Source organism: Phaethon aethereus (assembly GCF_964289735.1).
Source record: "Phaethon aethereus genome assembly, chromosome: 3".
Taxonomy (NCBI): Eukaryota; Metazoa; Chordata; class Aves; order Phaethontiformes; family Phaethontidae; genus Phaethon; species Phaethon aethereus.
Window position 1 is genome coordinate 1,245,757 of NC_138576.1, and position 25,132 is coordinate 1,270,888.

General features: G+C 56.4%; 2 protein-coding genes across 2 annotated transcripts in view; both read right to left on the reverse strand.

Annotated features, from left to right (window-relative positions):
* Positions 1–905: 905 nt before the first annotated feature.
* Positions 906–11,311, reverse strand: PBK (PDZ binding kinase; the record flags this gene model as incomplete). Its single annotated transcript, XM_081997973.1, has 7 exons — positions 906–1,111; positions 3,751–3,927; positions 5,477–5,606; positions 6,565–6,734; positions 8,456–8,598; positions 9,176–9,266; positions 11,263–11,311. 7 exons carry the CDS (start codon positions 11,309–11,311, stop codon positions 906–908), a joined length of 966 nt encoding a protein of 321 aa, XP_081854099.1.
* A 1,696-nt stretch (positions 11,312–13,007) lies between these two features.
* The window catches only part of SCARA5 (scavenger receptor class A member 5), a gene marked incomplete at both ends in the record, with an annotated part of 36,568 nt that continues 24,443 nt past the window's right edge, over positions 13,008–25,132 (reverse strand). Inside the window, 3 exons of the mRNA XM_081998247.1 lie at positions 13,008–13,144; positions 16,712–16,906; positions 21,875–21,922. Coding sequence (XP_081854373.1) covers positions 13,008–13,144; positions 16,712–16,906; positions 21,875–21,922 — 380 coding nt within the window. The remainder of the gene's footprint in view (positions 13,145–16,711; positions 16,907–21,874; positions 21,923–25,132) is intronic.

Here is a 25,132-nt window from a genome sequence, read left to right on the forward strand (position 1 = left end):
GTGAAAGGCAGGGTAGAAGTGCAAGCAGTTGCTAAATTTATGCACAGAGATACCTTGAAACAACAGATGCGTGGCAGGATTTCCCCCAGCACGTAAGACTGGGCATCCTCATGCTGGTGTGCTGCAGGGGAAGCTGGCCCAGGGGTTGCCTGCTCAATAAAATGTGTGAAATGCTGCTGCTCGAGCTTGTTTCTGTGCACAGAAGAGATGTGGGAAGGCTTCCAACACTCTCCTAATTTGAGGAGGTGGGAGGAGAAGGGGCTAGAACAGAAGCTGAGGGCTGTGTGGGGAAGTAGAACAAGCATGTGTTGCAATCTCTTCATCTCCAGTCAGCTGAGGGCAGGAATTTCCCCAACCAGTGGGATGTTCTTCAATAAATCCCCAAAAGAGTGTGTTTTTCTTCTTGACCCCACACCCTTTTACCCTGATATGATTCCATGTAACAACCTGCTGTGTCAGGAAACCTTTTTCTTAAGCTTGCAGCTGCTCTCCCGGGGCACTGTTCTCCTGTTACCCAGGAGCTACTGCCCCAAACCACCTCAGGAACACAAATACTTTACACAAGAGCCCTCACCAAAGCTTGCACATACCTGGCAGGGACACACAAACACACACTTAAATGAAAAAGACCCCTATTTTTAATATCTCAGTCACAAAACATGTTATTTCAACACAAATATTGAAGGGAAGGGCTTTAAAGTAGCTGTAACGCAACAGCTAAAAGCACAGCTATTGCCTAGAGCATGTAGCTTATTTAGAACCTAAGTGCAGGGCACGAAGGGATTGCTCCAGAAGTACAGAGAGCAATTTCACATCCTAGAAGGATAAATGCTGCAGGAGTTAAGTTCAAGGAGATAAGTTCAATCCCTGAGCTCCGTGGTGTGGGTGCAGGAGCTCGGATGCTTTTACTCCTGGGACAGACTTGCCTCCAAGGCTTCCACGATGCATGCAGCCGAGGGACGCTTCTTGGGGTCCTCGCTGGTGCAGACAGAAAAGAGGTCGATCATGCACTGGTAGGATGAATCTAGTTCCTCCATGTTGAGGGCTGGGCGGGTTCCCAGGGCTGCGTAATATGCTTCCTCATCGAAGCAGTCTTCATCAGAAGACTCAGCTGAAAAAGAAGGTGGAAAAGGTGTTGGAAGGGTGCTGGAAAGTGCTCGCTGGCTGCCTCTCATCCATCACGGCAGGGTTTGGGTGGGAATGGGCCGTCAGAGGCCATCTAGTCCCACCCCTGCAGTGAGCAGGGACATCTTCACCCAGAGCAGGTTGCTCAGAGCCCCGTCCAGCCTGACCTGGGCTGTTTCCAGGGATGGGGCATCCACCACCTCTCTGGGCAACCTGGGCCAGGGCTTCACCACCCTCCTTGCCAAAAATGTCTTCCATCTAGTCTGAATCTCCCCTCTTTTAGTTTAAAACCGTCACCCCTTGTCCTGTCACTGCAGGCCCTGCTGAACAGTCTGTCCCCATCTTTCTCCTCAGCCCCTCCAAGCCCTGGCAGCTGCACTAAGGTCTCCCCGGAGCCTTCTCTGCTCCAGGCTGAGCCCCCCCAGCTCTCCCAGCCTGTCCTCCCAGCAGAGCTGTTCCAGCCCTTGGAGCATCACTGGGGCCTCCTCTGGCCCCGCTCCAGCAGGTCCATGTCTCTCCTGTGCCGAGGGCTCCAGAGCTGGACGCAGCCCTGCAGGGGGGTCTCCCCAGAGCGAGGCAGAGGGGCAGAATCCCCTCCCTCGCCCTGCTGGCCACGCGGCTTTGGGGGCAGCCCAGGACACGGGTGGCTTCTGGGCTGCCAGCGCACATTGATGGCTCCTGTCCAGCTTTTCACCCACCAGGACCCCCAATCTTGCAGGGGTGCAGTGGGATGAGACCTTCATGCCAGCTTTGCTATTCCTTTGTTAGCACTAATTACTGCCTGGGATACACAGCATTACTTTTCCTTTGACTTAAATCACTTACTTTGAAGCTGCATCTAGCCCCTTTCTCCCAGCAGAACAACTCTGAGTCACCCCTGCAGAGCTGGCTGGGAAAAAGCTCTGCAGCCAGGAGAGGCTGAGAGCAGGAGTGAGGAAAATCCCCCAGCTTCCTGGAGACCAAGTTAGAAAACACAAGCCAGCCTGTGGTCTGTGTCAGCACAAGGGCTGGAGCAAGAAGAGTTTTCCCAGCACAACCTGTAGGATTTTTAGCTTTGTATCTCTCCAGGACACAGATCTGCCCCCAGGCAGCTGTTAGCCCAGCCCATTGATCTGCTCCCCACTGCCTTGTCTGCTCTATGTAACTGCAAATGAGGGGGTGGCCAAGAAGGCCAACAGCGTCCTGGCCTGTATCAGCACTAGTGTGGCCAGCAGGAGCAGGGCAGGGATCGTGCCCCTGGACTCGGCACTGGTGAGGCTGCACCTCGAATGCTGTATTCAGTGTTGGGTCCCTCACGACAAGACGGACGTTGAGGTGCTGGAGCATGTCCAGAGAAGGGCAGCGGAGCTGGGGAGGGGTCTGGAGCACAAGTCTGATGAGGAGCAGCTGAGGGAACTGGGGGTGTTCAGTCTGGAGAAGAGGAGGCTGAGGGGAGCCCTCATCGCTCTCTACAACTGCCTGAAAGGGGGTTGTGGTGAGGTGGGGGTTGGTCTCTTCTCCCAAGTAACCAGCAATAGGATGAGAGGAAATGGCCTCAAGTTGTGCCAGGGGAGGTTTAGTTTGGATATTGGGAAGAATTTCTTCACTGAGAGAGTGGTCAAGCATTGGCACAGGCTGCCCAGGGAGGTGGTGGAATCACCATGCCTGGAGGGATTTAAAAGTGGTGCTCAGGGACATGGTTCAGTGGTGGGCTTGGCAGCGCTGGGTTAATGGCTGAGCTCGATCTTAAGGGTCTTTTCTAGCCCAAACAATTCTGTGATTCCATGACAAATCCCTACTTGGGCACACAGTAGGTGCCCAAAGCAACTCAAACTGCTTCCCCCGTGCTTTGTCAGAGACAAGCAGGTGTTTGCCAGCCCGGATACAACCCAGAGCACGCTTAGCCTGGGTGCAGCAAGCCTGCTTTAGCTTCTCCTTTCCAAAAGGCTCATCTGCCTCAAATATTTTTATGCAGCATTTCAAGCGCAATGTCATTTTAAGCTTTTCCGGCTACATCATTTTGGTGGTATCTCGACAGTGTCCGCCACACGGCTCCAGCCTGGCAGACTGTTCCTATGCTGCCGTGACAGCAAAGGATGTGGGACAGAGCCAGAGCACAGCCGAGCACGCTGCGGGGCTCTCGGGGCAGCAGTCAGGCTCGGGAGTGTCTTTCGAACCTACCAAACCACACTGATGGGAATCGGACGAGCAGCCGAGTTTCAAGGAGCTCTCTCTGGCTCTTAGACAAGCAGCTGAAGCACTTACAAAGAGTGCTGGTTCGCTGTGATTAGTTACCATCATTTATCAACTTCTCAGTTGGAGTTAAAAAGCTAAGTGACATTGAAAGCATCCCAGCCCCTGCACAAACATCAATGCCACAGGTGTCTGCTGGCATCTGGAGTGGCCTCGGGGTGCTGCTGAGCACCTCCATGCTCTGGCAGACACCCCAGCGAGCTCCCCAGGATGACAGGCAGGGCTGGGGGCTGCGGCAGGCATGGACAGATGTTTGCAAGTCCTTCGGATGGCACCCCTGGGAGACCCAGCATTGTGGGGGTACTAACACATGCTGTAAAAATCAATCCTCCTAAGAGAGGAAAGCATTCCTAGGAGCAGAATTTGCTCAGCCAGCAAGTTATAGAAACAAACCTTCGTCATCAGGGTCATCGCCCAGGTTGAGGTGGGGCACAGAGAGGGTCATCATTTCCCAGAGAGTCAGCCCAAAAGGGAAGATGTCGGCCTTGTCGGTGATCACGCCATCATCCTGCAGAGCTTCCTTGGGCTTCCAGGGCTCGGTGCCGATGTAGTACATCTCCGGGTCGCTCACTGGAAGGAAACAACACAGCTCAGGGCAGGATCTTCTGGGGGCCTGAACCTATTTTTCTTTCACATCCATATAGTCTCAAATCCCCTGTAACCTGCAACTTGCTCCACAGCGGTGCCAGACCCTGCAGGGCTCGGGCTTCTCTTCCGTAGGCCCAGCAACGCATGGTAGGAACTGCGGAGAAACCTCCTGGTTTGCATGGTGGAGTGGCTGAGGCCACGCAGAGTGCGGAGAGAGGAACTGAAGGTCAGAGCTGTGCTCTGTAGCTTATCCCTGCTGTAAGGCCCCCTGCGATGAAGGGGTGAGAAGTTACCTGTGTTTTACGCCGGTGTTTCCCTTCCTCAGCATGGCCACCCTGCCGGGGAGGCCAGGCTGGGCTGACGGCACTCACAGGGCACCTTCCCCAGACAAGGCCAGGGAACAAAGCCAACCCAACCCCAGTGCTCACCAGGCCCCGTCAGCCTCCACCACACACTGCCTCCTGCCAGCCACACAGTCCTTTTGGTTTCTTTCCTTCAGCCCAAACCAAATTCTCACTACTTTGTTCAATTTAATGCCTCCTTGATCTTAATTAGCCTTGGGAGTGTTGAAGCGATCAGCGCTCAGCCCAGTGAAGGAAATACCAGCTCTGACTCGATCCCTTATATCCTTTCTCCCAATTACAATTCCCGCCCGCCTCTCCCTAGCAAGTTCCCGAGCTGTCAGCAAACCTCAGCTGTTCAAGAAACTTTTCTCTTGCAGGGCTGATCTTCAAAGCCCAGCCTGTAACAAGAAGCGAACGCCGAAATCCCTCAACACTTCACAGGCTGTTGCGTTTTAATCCTTGGCTGCCACACGGATTGGGACCCAGCATCTTCGCCGTCAGTGGGTGCCCGTTGTCTCCTCAAAACCATGAGGAGGCAAAGCCAAAAATCAGGGCTGGGCGGAAAGGGGACTTCTTCCTGTTAAACCAGCCCAGAAACTGATCCTTTAACCACACTCTGGGAGATTAGGCTAGGGCGCTGCCTCCAGCTCTCTCGCTCCTTATAAAAGGGAACAGCTACTAATAAAAATGTAATAGAGCAGCTTTATAAATTATGAGGCTGTCGCAGGCCCAAGCGCTGTGTAAAGCGGCAGAGAAAAGCATTCTTGCAATTAACCCAAACGCATTCCTGCTGTTCACAGCCAAGCCACGACGCCATTAGACATCTGCTTCTCATTAACTTGAAGTCTTTATAACACTTGCATTTGGCTTCCTTCTAGCTCTACGAGAAAGATTCATTTACTTAACTCTCTGGCAAGAGCATCTCCTCAACAGGGTCCAGCAGGGCCTGATCCAGCATCCCGTGTGCAATGGCATTCCTGCCCACGGGAGCAAACGTATGACCGTGGAAGAGCATGAGACAGACATCACAGGTCTGGAGAATTAAAGCTGGACCTTCCAGAGATCCCCTTCACACACGCACGGTGCAAACCACTCGCCAGTCCTTCCCTCCAAGGACACGGGAGGGTAAGTGTGCCAAACTGGCAGCCACCGAGCATTCGGGTCCCCTTCTCCGTGACCTGACCTACCAGTCATGTTCTCATCCAGGGGCAGGGACACTCCCACATCACAGATCTTGATGGCTTCAAAGTCACCTCTAATGACCACGTTTGAAGACTTGATATCTCCGTGGAGCAGCTTCTTATCGTTGTGAAGATACTAAGAGGCAGAGAGGAGCCATTAACACCCGCTTTCAGACACAGGCAGGAGAAGCCATCAGATTTGGACAACAAAGCACCAACTTCTTAATGTTTAATATATTTAGCCTTAAAACCCAGAGGATGGGTCAACACCTACCCGTAACACGTACAAAACACAGGGCAGGCTGTTTCACCCAGCCTGGTTTTGGAGTGTTATGGTTACCTTTTCGTAAAAGACTGCAAGAAGCGCCTCTAGCAATGAGCCCTTGAGAGCGGGTGCAAAGGATGGGCATTAGCTGATGGCCGAGCACCCGTCCGCCTCATCCCCGGAGCTCCAAGCTGCGTCTCCTCAGCAGCAATAGCACAGGACTCGCTGCCATGGCTGGGGCAGCCTGTGCTTTACCCTGACCGCTGGCATAGCCAGGGTAGGCTCAGAAGCCGTGCTGTGGTTTAGACATCACCACTGAGTCTCCCTTTCCCCCTTTTTCCCCCCCTAAATGCAACCTCAGTGCGGTGGCTGCTGCAGCTCGGCAAAAGGAGGTACGCAAGCGGCACCAGCTGGCAGCCGCTGGTGTCGGCTAACCATTTTTACTGCCAAGACCAGCTTCCTGGCCCAGCAAGAAGGTTGCAGAAGCCAGCAGCCAGCCTCCTCATGGGCTAGCAAGCAGGGACAACAGGTAGCCCCAGGGGAGGGCAGCAGGACATTTGTGACAAAAACCCTGTTGCATCTCTTTTTAATCTCTTTAAATCTGAAGTTAATTTTTAGCTTCAATCTCAAGCTTCAGAGCTCAGTTTTTGCCTGAGTCTGCAGAGCACCCCGGTAAAAAACACCACCACCAAGGTCTTCTACGAAGCGTCACAGCATCTGCTCTCCATCTGCAAGCATGGCCTTCTCACACACCAAATTCATTTATATTTCCAATGTCACCAGTGCATACGTTTCCACACAGAACAGCCACGGTTAACATTAAACATACCTTCAGCCCCCTCGCCATGCTCAAGGCGACTTTGAAAATCTTGGCAGCAGGGAAAGGGCCCAACCGTTCTGCACTTCTTTCTTCGATTAAGTCACCGAGAGATTTCTCTCCTCCGTACTCCATGGCCAGACACATGCTTCCATCACTCGCCTCGGTAAACGCACGGTAACCTTCCAACAAAGATTGATTTGTTGGAGAGCTGAAGCAGGCACCAGCGTTTCCGCGCACTTGCCGGCCTGACAGAGCCAGAGCATTTGGGGCTGCTACCCAGGTGCTTCCCTGGCAGCTGCAACCAACCCCAAGCAAATTCACATCCCAGAGGGACCTGGCTCACAGCTTTACGTGGCGAGGTGAAGCCACAGCAACGTCTGTGGAGACCTGCGCGGCCCCGAGCAGGGGCACGAGCCACAAACTTTGTCGAGGTAAAGGAGCGCCTTCCTCCGGGATTTCCCACAGACACCCCGCTTGTTGCTTCCCAGGTCAGCTTTGCACCCTGTGCCAGGGCAGGGAGGTCCAGGGAGGTTTACCCCAATCTTTGCAGGACAGAGAACCAGGAGGAAGGAGGGAAGAGAGCAGCAGCAGATCTTCAGCACCAACATCCCCAGCCGCAGCAGCGAGACAAAGGGCAGGGGGATGTTTGCCCTCATCTCACGGGGGCCATTTCACAAGCTAAGACTAACATGCATACGGGCTGTCATGTAATCTTTCTTCCTCCACATTTTACTCCTATCTGTAAACAATACTTTTCAGGTGGAGTTATAAATGGCAAACTCTTGCATAACAACATAGCAAAAGTCTTATCCTGTAAATGATTTATGGCACCTTTTGCAAAAAAGCAGTGAAATGTTTGCAGTGTGAAAGGTCAAGACTATCTTTGCTCTTAAACTCCTGACAGAAGCAGGACATGCCTTTTTAGGGATACAAAGTCCTTAGCACACAGCTTTTCTAATACAAGTGACCGCACTGAGATAGTTTAAAGCACAAATAAAAGGATGAAGTCAAACAAAGCTGCTGTTCTGACCGGCAGGAGAGGTTTTTAGACATGGTAAGAGCAGAAATTAAACACAGACCAAAGCAGCTTCTCAAAATATTCCTACCACTGAGGGCCAAGAGTGTGACAGAGCCTCAATCGCCACTCACAAAGGTGAGTCATCAGGGTGGGACCCGGGGCCTTACTCCATACCCAGAAGCCATCCCAGATCTCACGGAGGTACTGCCTGTCCTCTGCAACGTTACGGTGGTCTCTCCCTTCCCTGAAGCCACCAGCTGAGGCTGCATGCTGGCGCAGTCCTGGGGCAGCCCGTGATTGCTCCAGAACCAGCCTGCAGCTCTCCTCGTGCCAGAGCTGCCTCGCAGCACAAAGCCAGCAGCGAGGCACCTCTCGGCTCCCCGGGCAGCCCCAGCACACCAGCGGCTTGAGAGTCCCACCGTAACCGTTTCTGTCGGGTAACACACCCGAATAACCACCTCTCAGTGACTGATGCTGATTTCAACAGGCAACAAAGCACCAAGGGGCACCTTTTGCCACCAACCGTGCTGCCCTGGCAGTGCTTCCAAGTCTCCATCACGCAGGGCAAGACTAAATTAATTGAATAAGGTCCACGGTGGGCCTGGCCAAAGGCACAGGCAGCCCAGCAACCCGTCTCCGAAGTGTAAGGATGGGCAAGCATGCAGTGATCCTCCTGCTGTGTGTCTTCCCAGCCATCACACCCCAGAGCTCCAGACTTCCACAAACCAGCTGGGGAGGTCTGTAACCCGCAGCCCTCGGTACAAGAGGAGCAGAGAGCCAGGGAGGGCAGAGAAACCCTGCAGCAGCCTCGTGTCACATCAGCTGGCTCCAGAGTGGATTCAAACAGCTCGGTTTGCAATTTAAGCGATGCTGGAAACTTACCCACAATGTTCGGGTGCTGGAGGTTTTTCAAGACCTTGGCTTCTTCTTTCAGTCTCTGCTGATAGATGCTTTGCTGGCTCCTGTTGCATTTGGAATTAATTTTCTTCACAGCCCAAGGGGAGTGAGACAAACCTCTGGGAGATCTGCGTGCGAAAACCCACACGTCTCAGAACCCCTCTGTTTGTAAGCAGCACCACGGTTCAAGCTCACACAGGTCACCGAGGAGCTATTCTGGAGAGCACCTGCCTTTATTTTGTGGAATTAATAAAGAACAACGCTAAAATAAACTCAAGTTTGCTAATGTGCACGCCACAAAGGTGCACAGTAATGCTTTGCCCATATACAGTGCTCCTCCATTGAATTTTCAAGCATTTGAGGAAAGCAGGTGGTATCGATTCTCATTTTCAGGTGGAGGAGCTGAGGCTTGGGGAGGGAAGCAGGCCAAAGCAGACCCAGGATCGGACCCCAAATGCCTGAATTCCAGGCCAAGGAATGGCTGATCCCAAAACGATGGGCTCCTTCCCAGCACCCATGGGAAAGCTGGAAATCCCACAGCCCTGCCTTGACTCTGTGTCCATTTGAAGGGGTATAGGTTGGCAACAGCAGCACTTTCTTGCTCAGAGCTCAATTGCTTTCCATCCCCTATATTATTCTAGGGGAAAAAAAAGATGCCAAGCCCTGTTCCCGAGCACGATGTCACGCCTGTGTGCTCACAAGTACCTTTTCATCAAGTAGACGTTGACCCCAGTGCCGTATCCAAGCTTCTGCATGAAGGGAGACGCTGGGATAGTGACAGAAACTGGCCCCCCATCTAAAAAAGAAAGAGAAACCCAGCCCCACGAATGACCCCATACAGCAGTGGCAGCAGCTGCGCAGCTTCTTACTTAGGAGCTTTGATGCTCTAATTACAAATGACATTTGTGACTCTCCTGCGTGCTGTGCTATGTGCAGAACAAGTTCAATTTTAGAAAAGCTTCTTTCCAACCCCTCCCTGTCCTCCAGTAGCTTACCAAAACACCAGTCCCACCGAGCTGTCACTACCACCCTCGTTAGGTTTTTCTCTTGTGCAATGTTTTATGTTCAAGCCTCATCTTTGGCACAGCTTTTTGGTTCTCTCTACTCTCCAGGCTAAGCAACTGTACTGGGTTTGGCTGGGATAGAGTTAATTTTCTCCCTAGGAGCTCATATGGGGCTGTGTTTTGGATTTATGCTGAAAACAGTGTTGATAATACGGGGATGTTTTTGCTATTGCTGACACAGCCAAGGCCTTTTCTGCTCCTCACCCCACCCCACCAGTGAGTAGGCTGGGGGTGCACAATCACAGAATCATTAAGGTTGGAAAAGACCTCTAAGATCATTAAGTCCAACCATCAACCCAACACCCCCATGCCCACTAAACCATGTCCTGAAGTGCCACGTCCACACGTTTTTTCAACACCTCCAGGGACGGTGACCCCACCACCTCCCTGGGCAGCCTGTGCCAGTGCTTGACCGCCCTCTCAGTGAAGAAATTTTTCCCAATATCCAATCTAAACCTCCCCTGGCACAACTTGAGGCCATTTCCTCTCGTCCTGTCACTGGTTACTTGGGAGAAGAGACCAACCCCCACCTCACCACAACCCCCTTTCAGGCAGTTGTAGAGAGCGATGAGGGCTCCCCTCAGCCTCCTCTTCTCCAGACTGAACACCCCCAGTTCCCTCAGCCGCTCCCCATCAGACTTGTGCTCCAGACCCCTCCCCAGCTCCGCTGTCCTTCTCTGGACACGCTCCAGCACCTCAGCGTCCTTCTTGTAGTGAGGGACCCAACACTGAACACAGGATTCGAGGTGCGGCCTCACCAGTGCCGAGTCCAGGGGCACGATCCCTGCCCAGCTCCTGCTGGCCACACTATTTCTGATACAGGCCAGGACGCTGTTGGCCTTCTTGGCCACCTGGGCACACTGTGGCTCATGTTCAGCCGGCTGGCGACCAGCCCCTCCAGGCCCTTTTCTGCCAGGCAGCTCTCCAGCCACTCCTCCCCAAGCCTGGAGCGTTGCATGGGGCTGTTGTGACCCAAGTGCAGGACCCGGCACTTGGCCTTGTTGAACCTCATACAGTTGACCTCAGCCCCTCGATCCAGCCTGTCCAGATCCCTCTGCAGAGCCCTCCTGCTCTCCAGCAGATCAACACTCCCACCCAACTTGGTGTCATCTGCAAACTTACTGAGGGAGCACTCGATCCCCTCATCCAGATCATCAATAAAGATATTGAACAAGACCGGCCCCAGAACCGAGCCCTGGGGAACACCGCTTGTGACCGGCCGCCAGCCGGATTTAACACCGTTCACAAGAAGCTGGGAGGGGACACAGCGGGGCCAGCTGACCCCAACGGACCAAAGGGATATTCTGTACCACATGACATCATGCTCAGCATATAAAGCTGGGGGGAAGAAGAAGAGAGAGGGGACATTTGGAGTGATGGTGTTTGTCTACCCAAGTCACCGCTGCGTGGGCTGGGGATGGCCAAACACCCGCCACTGACGGGAAGCAGGGAGTGAATTCCTGAGTTTGCTTTGCTTGCGCATGCAGCTTTTGCTTTACAGATTAAAGTGGTTTTATCTCAACTCACCATTTTTCTCACTTTTACCCTTCTGACTCTCTCCCCCGTCCTGCCGGGGGTAAGCGAGCGGCTGGTGTGGGGCTGAGCTGCCCACCAGGATTAAACCACAACACCCACCCCAACAGGCCGGTTTAACACCCTTCGCCTCCCCACGGCAAAGCTGCCGGCCCCTCTGGAAATATTTAGGCCTCACGCCTGAATGCGACTCACCAGGCTTCTCCCTGTGGGCCAGGTTGTTTTGAGACTTGAAGGCTTCCATCGCTGCAAACCTCCCTGGGCCCTAGAGCAGAGGGGAGACCACATTACACCTCCAGCCCCCAAAACGCTGGACGGAACCGCACAGAGGGACACGGGAGCACGAGCTGCGCAGGGCCCTAACCCACGCAGGGGCATTACAGACACCGCGGCAGTACGTTAAAGGACATAAATTACACCCGTTGGGAGCTCCCGGCTAGCTAATTCAGCTTCCCCCGGCTCCGCTCAGCCAGCGGGCTGACAGCTGGAGCCGGGGTGGGCTTTCCAGCACGCCCAGCTCCACGGGCTCCCTCCTTCCCCCGCGCCACCCGTGGGGCCGCTCACGCCGGGGCCGGCTCGCAGAGCGGGAAACGAACCCCACAACGGGCCTGGGGCCGGTGTCCTGAGGGAACGGGCAGGGGAATGGGGCACCGAGGGAAGGAGACGGCGGCGGGGGGAAGGCCCGAGGGCTGCTCCCACCAGGACAGGCCCTTCCCCAGCCCTCAGCCCGGCCAGCGACGGCACGGAGGGCCCCACCCGCGGGGTGAAGGGGAGGGGGGCCCGCCTCAGGGTGGGGCCTGGGGCTGGGCAAGCCCCGAACACCAAGGTGCACCCCAGCCTCGCCGGCCAGCAGCGCAAAAAAGTGCCACGCACCCCCCCCCCCCCCCCAAACACCGAACCCCTCCCGCCGCCGTTACCTCCCGCCGCCGTTTGAATCCTGCGCGCGGGAGCCCCGCCCCCTCCGCGCGCTACGGCGGCCGCGGGCGGACAAACACCGCGGAACGCGGCCGGGGGCGGGGTCAGGCCAAGGGGGCGGGGCCTATGGGAGCGGGGAGGGGCTTGGGGTGGGTCTCAGGGCGTCCCCGAGTGCTTTTAGGGGGTCTGTTGGGGGTCCCCAAGGCTTTGGGGGGCATCTGTGAGGGTCCTCGCGGCTTTGGAGGGTATCGGAGGGGGCGCCAGCTCTTTGAGGGCGTCTTTATGGGGTCCCCAAGCCCTTGAGGGGGTCTCCATGGGGTCCTCAACCCGTGGGGGAGTATCACTGTCGGGTCCCCAGGCACTTGGGGGGGGCAGTGGGGTCCCCTAGCCCTTGCCAGGGTCGCCATGGCATTGCCAACCCCCTGGGGGGGCTTTCTGTTGGACCCCCAGGCCATGCTGGGGGGTGTCTCCGGGGTTCTGCAGGGCTCCCAAGCCTTTGGTGGGTGTCCATGGGGTCCCTAAGCCCTTGGGGAGCATCTCTGGGGGGTTCCCAAGCCCTGGGCGGGGGATCTCCATGCCACTGCCAACCCCCTGCTTTTTGTCTCTGTTGGACCCCCAGGCCATGGCCGGGGCGGGGGGGGAGTGTCTCTGGGGTTCAGCAGGGTTCCTAAGCCCTTGGGGGGTCTCCATGGGGGATCCTCAAGCCCTGTGGCATCCTGTGGGTGTCTCTGGGGGAGACTTGAGGGGGGCTTAGGCACCCCAGGGTACTCTGTACCCCCATCTAGCACACAGGGCTGAGCGAGACCCAGGGCCTGTATTGACACCCCCCCCCTCCATGCATGCCCCCCAGGCCCCCATGAATGCCCCCCACCCCTGAGCACGGCTGCGCCAGCACGGTAGAGAATAATAAAAAGGCATTTATTTCTCTAATAATAAAACCATTTCAGGAAGCACAGGTGAGATCCATGGGGCAGGCCGAGCCCCCCCGGATCCCTGCAGCCAGACTGGGAGTGTCGTCCCCACCATCACGGCGTCAGGCATTTCACGCCGGCATCCTCAGCGTGGCCGCAGTTGGTCTTGCCCCAGCTGGAGAAGCTGCAGCGCAGAAGGCTCTCCTCTGTCCCCTTGCAGGAGACGTCGTCCATCCAGATCCTCCCCGTACCTGCAAAAACCGGGACCCAGTGAGCGGCACCGGCATCGCCACCGGCATCGGCACCTCAGTGGTTCCCCTCCAACCCAGGGCACGAGCATCGTTGCATCACCAGGATAAAGCAGAAATCATTCAAGCCCTTCTTGAACGAAGGGCTTCATCCCTTACGAAAATTCTTTCCCCTAACTATTATATTGATTCTTCTTTATCGTAAAGAATATTAACTTTATTATATATATACTAGTTGACATTATACACTGTAATGTAATGAGGTAGTAGAGTCTTACTAAGGACTTTGGTTTTGTTCATGCTTAAGTAAGACAGACTAAAGGACTGGGAATAAAGGTTTTGCTTCTTGGAGCTTCACACTGCCCATGGAGGATGAAGGATGCCCCTGGGCAACCAAGATAATGGCAGCATCCTATAGTCCCCCCGACACGGCTTGGAGACCCTCCCAGCATAGTCTGGTGTCGGAGATCAGGGAATCGAGCAAGACCAGCTCCAGGGACATCTGGGTCAATAGGCAAGCAGCAAGAACGCTGCAAAAACAGAGCTGCTTTGCAAAGTTTTCCTCTGATTAGTCATCAGTAATGTGGGTTTCAGTGATTAGTCCCGTCGTGGTGTACTTGGATGCTTGAAGGGTTCAGGTAGAAGGGTTGAAGTGTTCAGAAGAACCTGCAGTTCTTCTCCCTTCTACCACAGGAAGAATAACCTCAACCGAGGTTGAGGCTGCACCTCGAATCCTGTGTTCAGTTTTGGGCCCCTCACGCCAAGAAAGACATTGAGGTGCTGGAGCGTGTCCAGAGAAGGGCAACGGAGCTGGGGAGGGGTCTGGAGCACAAGTCTGATGAGGAGCGGCTGAGGGAACTGGGGGGGTTCAGTCTGGAGAAGAGGAGGCTGAGGGGAGCCCTCATCGCTCTCTGCAACTGCCTGAAAGGGGGTTGTGGTGAGGTGGGGGTTGGTCTCTTCTCCCAAGTAACCAGCGATAGAATGAGAGGAAATGGCCTCAAGTTGTGCCCGGGGAGGTTTAGTTTGGATATTGGGAAAAATTTCCTCACCGAGAGAGTGGCCAAGCACTGGCACAGGCTGCCCAGGGAGGTGGTGGAGTCACCGTCCCTGGAAGTGTTCAAAAAACGTGTGGACGTGGCACTTCGGGACAGGGTTTAGTGGGCATGGGGGTGTTGGGTTGATGGTTGGACTTAATAATCTTAGAGGTCTTTTCCAACCTTAATGATTCTGTGAACCCCATTTAAAACCATATTTGGGTGCCCCGATTTGTCCGGGACACCCCATGCGCAGAAATAAGTATTGACTCTTGTAATTTTAGACTTTGCATCCCAGCCTTTCTCCTCGGTCAGCACGAATTCTCCCGACACATCCTAATTCCCAGTCACTGCAAGCTACCATCACCAAAACTCCGTGCTAGGGTCCCTGCCTCCCGGACGGGGAACGGGTCTATTCCCAGCCTGAGCTGCCCAGCAGCAGGTTGGCAAAACCCTCTGTTTTCTTGGTGGTTCATTTTATTCCAATCCCCAATATCAATACAGACTGAGAGGGGGAGGGAGGGATGGATGGAGAGCAGCCCCATGGAGAAGGACTTGGGGGTCCCGGTGGGTGAAAAGCTGGACAGGAGCCGGCAATGTGCACTCGCAGCCCAGAAGCCACCCGTGTCCTGGGCTGCCCCCAAAGCCGCGTGGCCAGCAGGGCGAGGGAGGGGATTCTGCCCCTCTGCCCCGCTCTGGGGAGACCCCCCTGCAGGGCTGCGTCCAGCTCTGGAGCCCTCGGCACAGGAGAGACACGGACCTGCTGGAGCGGGGCCAGAGGAGGCCCCAGCGATGCTCCGAGGGCTGGAACAGCTCTGCTGGGAGGACAGGCTGGGAGAGCTGGGGGGCTCAGCCTGGAGCAGAGAAGGCTCCGGGGAGACCTTAGTGCAGCTGCCAGGGCTTGGAGGGGCTGAGGAGAAAGATGGGGACAGACTGTTCAGCAGGGCCTGCAGTGACAGGACAAGGGGTGACGGTTTTAAACTAAAAGAGGGGAGATTTAGACTGGATGGAAGGAAGACATTTTTCCAAACGAGGCTGGTGAAGCCCTGGCCCAGGTTGCCCAGAGAGGTGGGGGATGCCCCATCCCTGGAAACAGCCCAGGTCAGGCTGGACGGGGCTCTGAGCAACCTGCTCTGGGTGAAGATGTCCCTGCTCACTGCAGGGGTGGGACTAGATGGCCTCTGACGGCTCCTTCCCACCCAAACCCTGCTGTGAGTCTATGATTCTCCCCATTTTCCCCCACAGAAACGCAGACCCCAGGGCTGCCTCCATGGGTGATGGGTGCAGCACAGTCCACCTGGCATGTGGCAGTGAGGTAGTCCCAGATTTTGGGGGCCACAAAGACCCTGGGGATGCACAATTCCTGTTCTGGAGGAAACACTCCCAGGAGACACACCAGCCACCAGCACATGTGGGGTTGTGGCCATGGGAAGGCACTGGACATATCACACTCAATGGGGCATCAATGGGGTTCTCCTGCCCCATCAAGGATGACCAAAGGTGGCACTGTGGTGTGGCAGGACCTTCGGGGCTGTACCTATGCAGCCTGCTGGGCTGGGGGATCCAGGTGCTTCCATTGCTGTGCTGAGGGGGTCATTGGAGGAGGAGCAGCAGCTCTTGGGACAACCCAAGTCAACCCAAGACAAACCCCCAGCGCAGGCTCTGGATGATGGCACGCCAGAAACCCAAGCAGCTGTACCAGCTTCAGGGGCTGGTTGAGGACCAGGATGGGAGGCAGAGGGAAGAACTCCAGGGCAACCAGGGCACTGGTGGTGAAGCAAGCTCTGAGGTCTCCCAAGGCTGGTATGAAGGGTACCAACCCTTGGAGGGGTCCAGTTGTGCTCACAGAGAATGTCTGGCCAACTGGCATGTTCGTGGCTAGATGACGGCCGTGGTGGCTACCGGCTCTTGGGATCCATCATCTCCTTGGCAGCACCGAGCAGTTGGAGAGAAGGCAACTCAAAGAGTTAAAAAGCCTACATGGAAAGGGAGCTGGTATGGGCAGAAACACCCCAACCCGACAGTTTGGGGCCAAAGGCCACCCCTCGGCCTGCCAAAGCGTTCCTGACATTTCCCCTATGTTTTTAAAAGCTTTTCCTTTTTTTTTTTTCCTTTTGTTATTCTAAAAAGAAAATAGTTCTCAAAAGTCACATCCAGCTGAAAGACCCAAAGCGTTCGTTCAAAAACAACAAGCCCTGGGACGGTTCTGCAGTGCTGAGTCAGCACGCGGCAGGGCGTGCGCGCCGAGGGAGCCGGAGCAGGGGAAGGAGCCGCCTGGGCCAGCGCCAGCAATGTGCTCGCACGCGGTCCCGCAAGCCAACGCCAAAATATTTGCAGACACCCGCGGCTGGCTGTGCTGAATAAACCGGTGCTTGACCGGACTGAAGCTTCTTGGGTCCACCGCAACCCCTGTCCTGCTCGTGGGTGACACGCTGGATGCCTCCAGGCTCATTTTTTGGGGGTCTCTGGTTTATTTATGGGCTGGCCTCAGGTATTGCTGCCAGATGAGTTGCGGTTAGAGGTGGAGGGGTCTTACCTTGGCCGAACCGGGCCATGCGGTACACCTCCTCAGCGCCTCGGAAGCCCAGCATCCGGCACACCACGTCTCCATCCTTCTTGTCCCAGCCGTCATCACATACTGTGCCCCAACGCCGGTCGTAGAAGACCTCCACCCGTCCCTCGTGGGAGCCGGAGCCATTCACCAGCCGAATCATTCCCTCCTCGGCGGCTGCTGCCAGGAGGAGAGAGGGAAGTCAGAGGGGTCATGGTGGCATCTCCAAGTGCTGCCCCTTGCCTGCCTTGGACCACCTCCCATGCCCTCCCCATGGTGCCTGCAGCTGCAGAAAGCACTGGGTGATGCACCTCCAGGTGACCAGAGGACATCCCAGCACCACTGGATAGGGTGCCGGAGAGGTCCCATCAAACCCAGGGTTTTGTTGGAGGAGGCTGAGACTTGCAATGGTAATGCTGAGAGGGAAAACCTGTTTGCATCCTAAAAGTGCTGCAGGGAGGGCAGGCACCAAGCAAGGACCAGTCCTGAAGCCATCAAGCTGAGACCAGAGACAGCTCAGGCTTGCAATGAGAAGAGAGATCTGAGCAACCACATGGGAGGAGGAAGATATCAGAAAAACTGGGGCACAAACAGTTTCCAAAAGGGACTATGAGAGGGGATCGCAGTTGACGGGGAGGCTCTTCCAAGCCTGGCCACAGGACCCCAGACCAAGCCCATGCTGCTTGGGTGGACCCTGACTCCATGCTTGAAGGGAGGCTCACGTCGTTCTGAAATGCCAAATTGGGGTGGGGGGACACAGCTCATCCTCCTCCGCACCTTGGCATTGCTCCCTCCGCTCCCAGTTAGCCTTCTGTGGCTGCTGAGCCTTCCTCCCCCCATCACCATCCTCCTGCAAGGCAAGACCAGCGTGGTCACCCTCTTCTTCAGCCAGGGAGAGGCACGGGACGGTGGTGGTTTATGACAGGGGAACGACCAAGGAGCTCAGCAGCAAAACCAAACCATACTGGTTCTTCCTCCACCCCTAGCCAAGGTCTTCCCCTGGGCTGAGGAAACCCAGCGAAAGGAACACGCCACAAATCCCGTTATTTGGGATGAGAAAGGGGTTGGACGGAGAAAATCACTGTCAGGCAGCTGGGCTCACTCCATGACTCACCATGGGCTGGGACGGCAGCTGAGGGTGAGGCTGGGCTCTCCCAAACAAGGTTGTATTGCAGCTGCTCAGAGATTTTTAAAGACATCTTCTCAATGCCAGGGTTTGTGTCTGGGTTTTTTTTTTCCTCCCCTATCAAAACACAACGTTCCCATTGGAAATGCTCGACGAGTTCTCAAATGCAAAGATAAATGGGGTTTGGATTGCTGCGTGAAGCATTTCCAGGCAGACCGAGGTCTCCTCCTTGATGACCATCAACACTCCAACTAACTCTCTACATCCCATGCTGGTCCCTGGTGGAGACGGGGTTGGGGGGACGCGCCCCGCTTCCACGTCACCAAAACCACCGCAACCACAACCAAAGTCCCAGCAAATGCAAAAGGGAACAAAACCTTCTCATCTGTGATTTTGCCAGTACATGGACCATGGCAGGTTCTCAAGTGATGAACCCAAAAGGTCTCCACCTCACCACTGCAGAGAGAGCCGCAAAGAGCTGGGTAAAGTCCGATTTTGGTCCAACATCTGCTTTAACTTTGTGGTGGTGGGATGCCATGGGCAGCAATGCTTGACTGAGGTCTCTAGGCACCTTGGCCAACCAAGCTGGTGACCACGAGGTTGGCCAAGGTGGGCAAAACAGGGTCCCAGCCTGTCCCAGGCTCTCAGGCGTGGGACAGAGGCACCAGGGTAGGAGACACAGGGTTAAAAGGACATTTAGAGACCAGAGCAGCATTTGGTACCTGCTGCACAGGGACGCAACAGGTTTTGGCACTGCCAGCTGGCTGGGACCTGCACAAAAGTTGTTTTTTCCATGTTTCAGGCTCTGGGTTTTCCCTGGCTTGCTGTGAGTGGGAACAGGGCCACCTCTCCCAATGACCTCCAGAAAGCACAAGCTTGGCCTCAGCACCGGCCAATCTCCCACTTCCAGGACCTGCTCCGGATTAGGCTCAAGAAGGGGTCTGGAAACCTTGAGCATGTTTTCCTGGATCTGGGCAGAGCATCAGGTTCACGAAGGAGCCAGGAAACATCTCATGCTGTCCCTGAACCACCTCACCAGCAGTGTCCACAGCCCTGCCATGATCCGGAGGCGCGGCATCGCATCTCGCCAAGGGGCTCGTTTGGGATGCTGCTGGCTGTCTTCTTCAACCAGCCCTGGTAATGAAGCCCGATTGCTGTCGGGGATGGGGATGTCTCCTCCCAGCCGTCGCGCAGCTTTGCCGAGGCAGCTGCCTTGGCTCACCCCAGAGATGGTGTCATCTGAGGGCTGGATGAAGTGACTCTTCCGAGTCGAACACGTGCGCTGGAGCTGCGGACGCTGCCTGGAGCTGCCAGGGGAGCTGCTCCTGCCAAACCAAGCTTGTGCCAGGTCCAATGTTGGCGTCTCCTGCTAGGGAGCCAGCCCAACCTCCCTGCTCCAGGCAAGCAAGCAGAGGGTGGGATGCAGCCAAGGGAACCCGGGGTCCCAGCCAAGGGAACCTGGGGTCCAGCACTTCTTCTCCACCACTCAGGTCAAGGTGGTGAGCCACACAGCGTCACCTTCCCGGCTCCACGTGTTCGGTGACCCTGGCCACCAGCACTGTGGTACCTGGGGATGAGAGGGTCCTCTTGCCTACCTGCTCTCCCAGCACCAGGGAATGCTGTGGCTTTGGGATCGTTGTCCCTCTTGCACCCTGGAGCATCCTGGGGCAGAGGACCCTTCCCTAGGTGCTGTCACCTCATGTCTGCGACGACTACGGGAAAACAACAGCTAAATGGGGCACAGAGCCCCACAGCAGGCATAATCCCCTCCATGAAACCATCCAGCTCTGCCTCCACAGCCACCAGCATTCCCCGGTGCCAGGAGAGCCGGCAGGTGACTGATGGTCCAGGACCTATATCCAACATCAGCTGGTTGCTCATCCCGTCCAGGACCACCTCCATCTCTCCAACCCAAGCCGGTTGGTCATCCCAGCATCCTCATTCCAGCTCTTTGCTGGATGCTCATCAGAGCCTGTGCGTGCTGGAGGACGATGATCGCTTCCCCACGAAGGGGAAGAGATGTGCAATCGGGGCAGGGATCCAGGCACCACAGGGATGTTCCCTTTAATCAGCAGGGTGAGGGCTGCTAATAAAGCCGCAGAACTCACCCACGTGAGTCCTGGCCACAGCCCTTCCACTTAACCTCTAACAAGCATTGCTTAGAGGGCTGTTAAAAGCTAATAAAACCCAGAAGTCTCCTCCCAAACCAGTGCCAGCTGCCCATAACAGCCCCACAGCCCAGCCCATGTCATCTCGGGGCTGTTTTGGTGCCCACAGCCCTGGGAACTCTGCAAAAGCTGCGGCTGGAGTTGGGGCTGCGCTCAGGTCCTGGCCCCGAGGAGCTGGTGGAGCCGTCGGGAGATGCACAGGGACCAAAGCGGGTTGTCCACCTCGTTGTACTGCAGAAAGTTGTCCAGGATCGGGCCCTCCCGGGCTGCAGCCCCAGTGCGAAGTGGCCCTGTCCATCTCAGAGCAGCTCCCCGGCCCCTTCCCTCTCCCACATACCCACCAAACCCCCAAAGCGTCGTTCCTTTCGCATCCCGTGCACGTGCACTTCTTTTGCTGCAGCAGTTACTTCCAAACCCCTGCCCAGCCCCCAAAACCAGCAAAACAAGAAAGGAAAAGCTAAAGGGGAGAAATAACTCCCGGTGGCCGAGAAAACAAGGGCCTGATTCTTTGCAGCTGGGCTGAGATATCATCTCCCCCATGGTAATGGAGACCATCTGCCCCCGGTTCCCGAGCTCCCCACTGCCCCTGCTCCGCTCCCTCTGGTTTGGGAATACGGATGCAAACGTGAAGTTTGCAGGGGGTAGGAGTGGGGTGTGCCTATCCTGGGAAATTCTATAGCGATATAGCCCACCGTTTGTACTTTGTGGCTGGGAACCAGCTGTGCTTGCCCACCAAGCTGTGGCTGGAGTCCTCGGTCCTGGCTGGGGTGCAGCCCACCACGGTGGCCCCCGCTCCCCAGCCGCCTCTGCCCTTTGAACCCTGCCGCATCCTGGCTCTTGCCTGGCACCGCTTGGGCATCGTGGTGGCTGGTGACAGGGACCCGGAGCCCCCGCGTGGGCGCCTGAGGCAGGAGGGATGTCCCCAGGGAGGCAGGAGGGATGTCCCCAAGGAAGGCTGTCCCTGGAGGAAGCAGGAGGGATGTCCAAAGCCTGGAGGAACCCATCAGCATCTCCAGGGGTCTCAGGGACAAGTCCTCTGCACGGCATAGCCACAGGGCAGCAGAGGGTGGGCAGGATCCGGCCCTGGGCTCGTTCCCTGGCATTTCTTGGCTCGCCAGCCCAGAAGGCCAATGCTGGGGATGGGTGGGCGCGTGCTGGTCTTGGCCCCAGAGGAAATCCCAGAGCAGCAGCAGCGCTGCTGGCCACGGCCGCAGTCGGCAGCACGGTGTGGCCCGGGTGCCTCCATCCAAATGGGCGTTTTCCATCTTTAAGCCCTGGAAAAACGCTTCCTCGGGCCAATCCTGCTGTGGGGCGATGAGTGGAAGAGATGTGTCCTTCCAGCCCCTCGTTCCTCTCGCGGCCAGCTCTGGGCTGTTGCCGGGTCGGTGATGATGCTGTTCGCCCGCAAAACGCCTGCGCGGGCGGGCAAGCTCAGCCCTGAGCTTGATCCTGCTTGTTCCCCGGGGAGCGGAAGGTCCCAACCGATTTGGGCATCCTCAATCCAGCCCCATCAGCCTGGCTGAGGTCTCGGCATGCCGAGGGCTCCTGGGGCTGCAGAGCGGGGGGCTTCCCCCGGCTCGGCTCTGCCTTAACATCATGACCACCTTCCCTGAGCATCCTCAGTCCTTGCACGCTGCCGACATCCCTCCCACCTCCCCGCTGGCTCCAGCTCCAGCTCCTCCTTGTCCAGGCAGGAAAACCCAAGCACAGGGCTCAGCAGCCTTGTCCCGGCAGTCACCGCTGCTTTCCTGCCCGCTTTGCAGCGGGCATTTCCCTTGCAGGCTCCTAACCCCCCCCATACCCCCCAAAACCATGCCCGGAGCACTGGGGAGACGACCATGGGCGAGTGCTTACCCGTGCCGCTGCCTCGGTCCCCCTTCTCGCCCTTCGGGCCTCGGTCACCTGGGAAAAGAAAGAGCATGGGGCATACATCTTGCTAAAATCAGATTTTTACTGGATTTCCCAGTCTTAGGTAACGCTGTGTGTCTGTAGCTCTTGAAGGGCTTTTATCATTCTGGGGAAACTGAGGCACGAAGCAGCAAATGACTAGCCGGCGCCTCTCCCGACGCCTCGGCCGTGCTGCACGGCGGTGGGACCCACCTTCTTACTCCCCCGGCTTCTCCCTTAAAGCCAAAACCAACCCAGGCCTGGGAAGGCACGGCTGCGCGCCGGCTTTATCCTGCGTTCGCATTCCCTGCCCAAAGTGGCTCTTTCCCTCTGCGCCTACGGAGGGGGGCCCTGCCCTGCTACCCCCTCGGTGGGGGGCTTGGGACTGTGCAATACCCTCCTGCTCGGGGCGTAGGGTGAGGATGGGGAACCCCCCAAAAATCCTCCTGGGGTGCGTGTCCCATAGCAGAGGGAGGGCGGAGGGCTGGCGGTCCCTCGAACCACCCCACCCACTCTGCTACCCCTCCACCCCAAACAGCCGAGCCTTGGCTGCTGGGCAGCAGCAGAGCAGGAATAAAGGAAAGCAAACCCTGAATCTGGGGCTAAAAAAACCCTATTTAGGGCTAGAAGGGCTTCATTTTGCTGGGGCCGGGGCCAGGGCCGTGGCTTCCTGCAGCCTCGATGGAGCATCGCCCCTTCCCGCACCCAGCTGGTACCTCCTCAGGGGCAGATCTGCTGAACCAAACCCTGTGTCCGTGGAAAGGCCACGATGCTGGGGGGTTCAGGCCAGCTGGGTAAACAGGCTGCCTTCAAAACCACGCCTATTTCCACATAAAAGTCATGAGCTCAGTAATTATCTGTGTCACAGCTTGGCTCTCCCCGCAAGCACGGGCTGCCTGTGCCCGCAGCCCACCGCCACCCGTAACCCCTGCCCACGCTCCAGCGCTGCTCCTGGCAGGCAGCAGCCGTGTTTTCCTGTGCCACGCACCGCTGGAAACCCTGTCCTGAGTGGGGCTGTGGGCTTGGCTTTGCCGGTCCTGGCTTTGCCCTGAGGCTGCAGAGGGAAGGAGCCAGGGCTTTGGGCTGCTCCAGCCAGCGATGCTCCGGGGAGCCCCAGCCCCGCGGCACAGCCCCGCTTCAACACATCCTCCTCTTTTGTCTCCGTGTAAGAACAACAAACAACGCGCACACACACACGCTCAGAAATTTCTTATAAAATAAAACATATAAAGGAGGTGGGGGGGGGGGCGGAAAAAAAGGAAAAAAAGCGCGGAGGAAATTCTTGCCCTTTAACTTGGAGGCTCGGGGAAGGCGAGATTGCTCCCCTGGGCAGCCGCAGCTGTGTCAGATGGAGGAAAGCTGCCTGCAGCCTGCCCCGCTGATGGGAACCAGATGACAGCAGCCCCCCGAGCAGCAGGAGAGGGGCCAGAGATGCTGCTCGCCGGCACGTGACGGTACTGGAGCGCTGGAGCAGCCCGTGCTCTCCACCACCTTCCTGCCCCAGCGGGGAGGAAAGGGTGCCGGAAAGCAAGTTACGGGTCTTTTGTGTTTGTCCCCAAAAATCCGGCTCTTCCGGAGCAGAAGTGTTTTCCCCGCAGGGTCCGGGCTGCATTCCTATACAGGAGTGGTGGAGAGAGGTGAAGGTGGAACGGTGGAGCTCAAGGGACAGGAATGTATCAGCTGTGCTGGGCAGAAAGGTGGTGGTTTGAAACTCCTGGAGTAAATAACCCAACTTGCCGCAGTGTTGCTGGTCTCATTAGGGAGGGGACAGCAACTGGGGCGAGTCGGGGACTTCAGAGATGCTGCAGAAGAAGGAAACACTCTAACGGCAGGAGACCTCAACTATCAGAAATGGTTAGAAACCCTTAAGAAAAAGACCAAGGCAAAAAAAATTCAGCACGAATTGCAACTGTACTGTACCGCTGCAAGAGGAGCAGGTTACCCAGAGAGGTGGTCGATGCCCCATCCCTGGAAACAGCCCAGGTCAGGCTGGACGGGGCTCTGAGGAACCTGCTCTGGGTGAAGATGTCCCTGCTCACTGCAGGGGTGGGACGAGATGGCCTCTGACGGCCCCTTCCCACCCAAACCCTGCTGTGGGTCTGTGATTCTATGAAGAGGCAGAGCTGGCAGAAGGCAGCGGAGCTGGTGGTGAGACCTCTCCAGCAGCCGGGAACGCTGCGGGGAACCAGGAGCTCCTGGCACGGGCAGAGCGACATCCCCAGCAGCACATCTTCAGGCTGCTCACCTGAGAGCCCTGATGCAGGTGTCATCAGCCAACAGAGAGCACCTGGGTCTCCAAAAAAGCAGTAGATGGGCTCAGCTTAAAGATGCTGAGCTGTTAAAAATGGGTCCAGGGGTTCATGAGGAGCGGGAACTGGTTATGGATGGGGAAGGAGGAGCTGGTGCAATGGGCTCCATGGCTGGACCCATCCCAAACGATGCTGCGGAACAGCCCATCATCAGAGCTGATGCTGGCTTGGGAGGAATTAGTGGGTCTAGCCAAGTTCTGGGTGTGCTTCTCCTCCCCACCCCGACCTGTGCTACTGTATTAGGTTTTAGGGTTGTTTTTCTGTTGTTGTTTTTGTCTTTTTTTTTTAGCTTTGTATACATCTGATGAAGGAAAGACCCTTTAGAAGAAAGAAGCATTTTATGGGTGATGCCAACAGATTCACAAAGGTGCTTTAAAACGCATCCCATCCCCTCTGCCTTATCCTTCCCCATCCACCTTGGCTTTTCCCATGCATTCCTCCAAGCCTCTTCATTTTCTTGCTCTCCTGGAAGGCTTTGCTTCTTATTTTCTCTCTTTCCTGCCTTCTCATCCCTCTTTTCTCCACAGAAGCTCTCCCGTGAGCAGAGAGGACGGTCCCTTCAGTGGCACAGCTTGCTGACTTCACCCTGGGGTCAAGCCCAGCTCCCCGAGGTGTCAGGGCTGGAGAGCATCCCTAGCTGGGGGCAAAGCCCCCGTTGAGGTGGGAAGGAGAGAGCCTCAGGACTGGGACAGAGCCCACAAGTTCAGGAGAGCCCATTGCTGGCATCACTGCTGGTCCTACCAGGAGGTCCTGCCTGGTGCCTACACCCAGCAAGTGTCAAGGTCTTGTTCGGCCGTTTCCTACTGCGAGTGAGTCAGTGCAGCCATTTTTTTCTGGATTGTGCACACAATTTTGGCATAGGTGCAACGACCCTCAGCTCTTCCCACGGCAGAAGCTTGGTCCCCACCAATGTCCT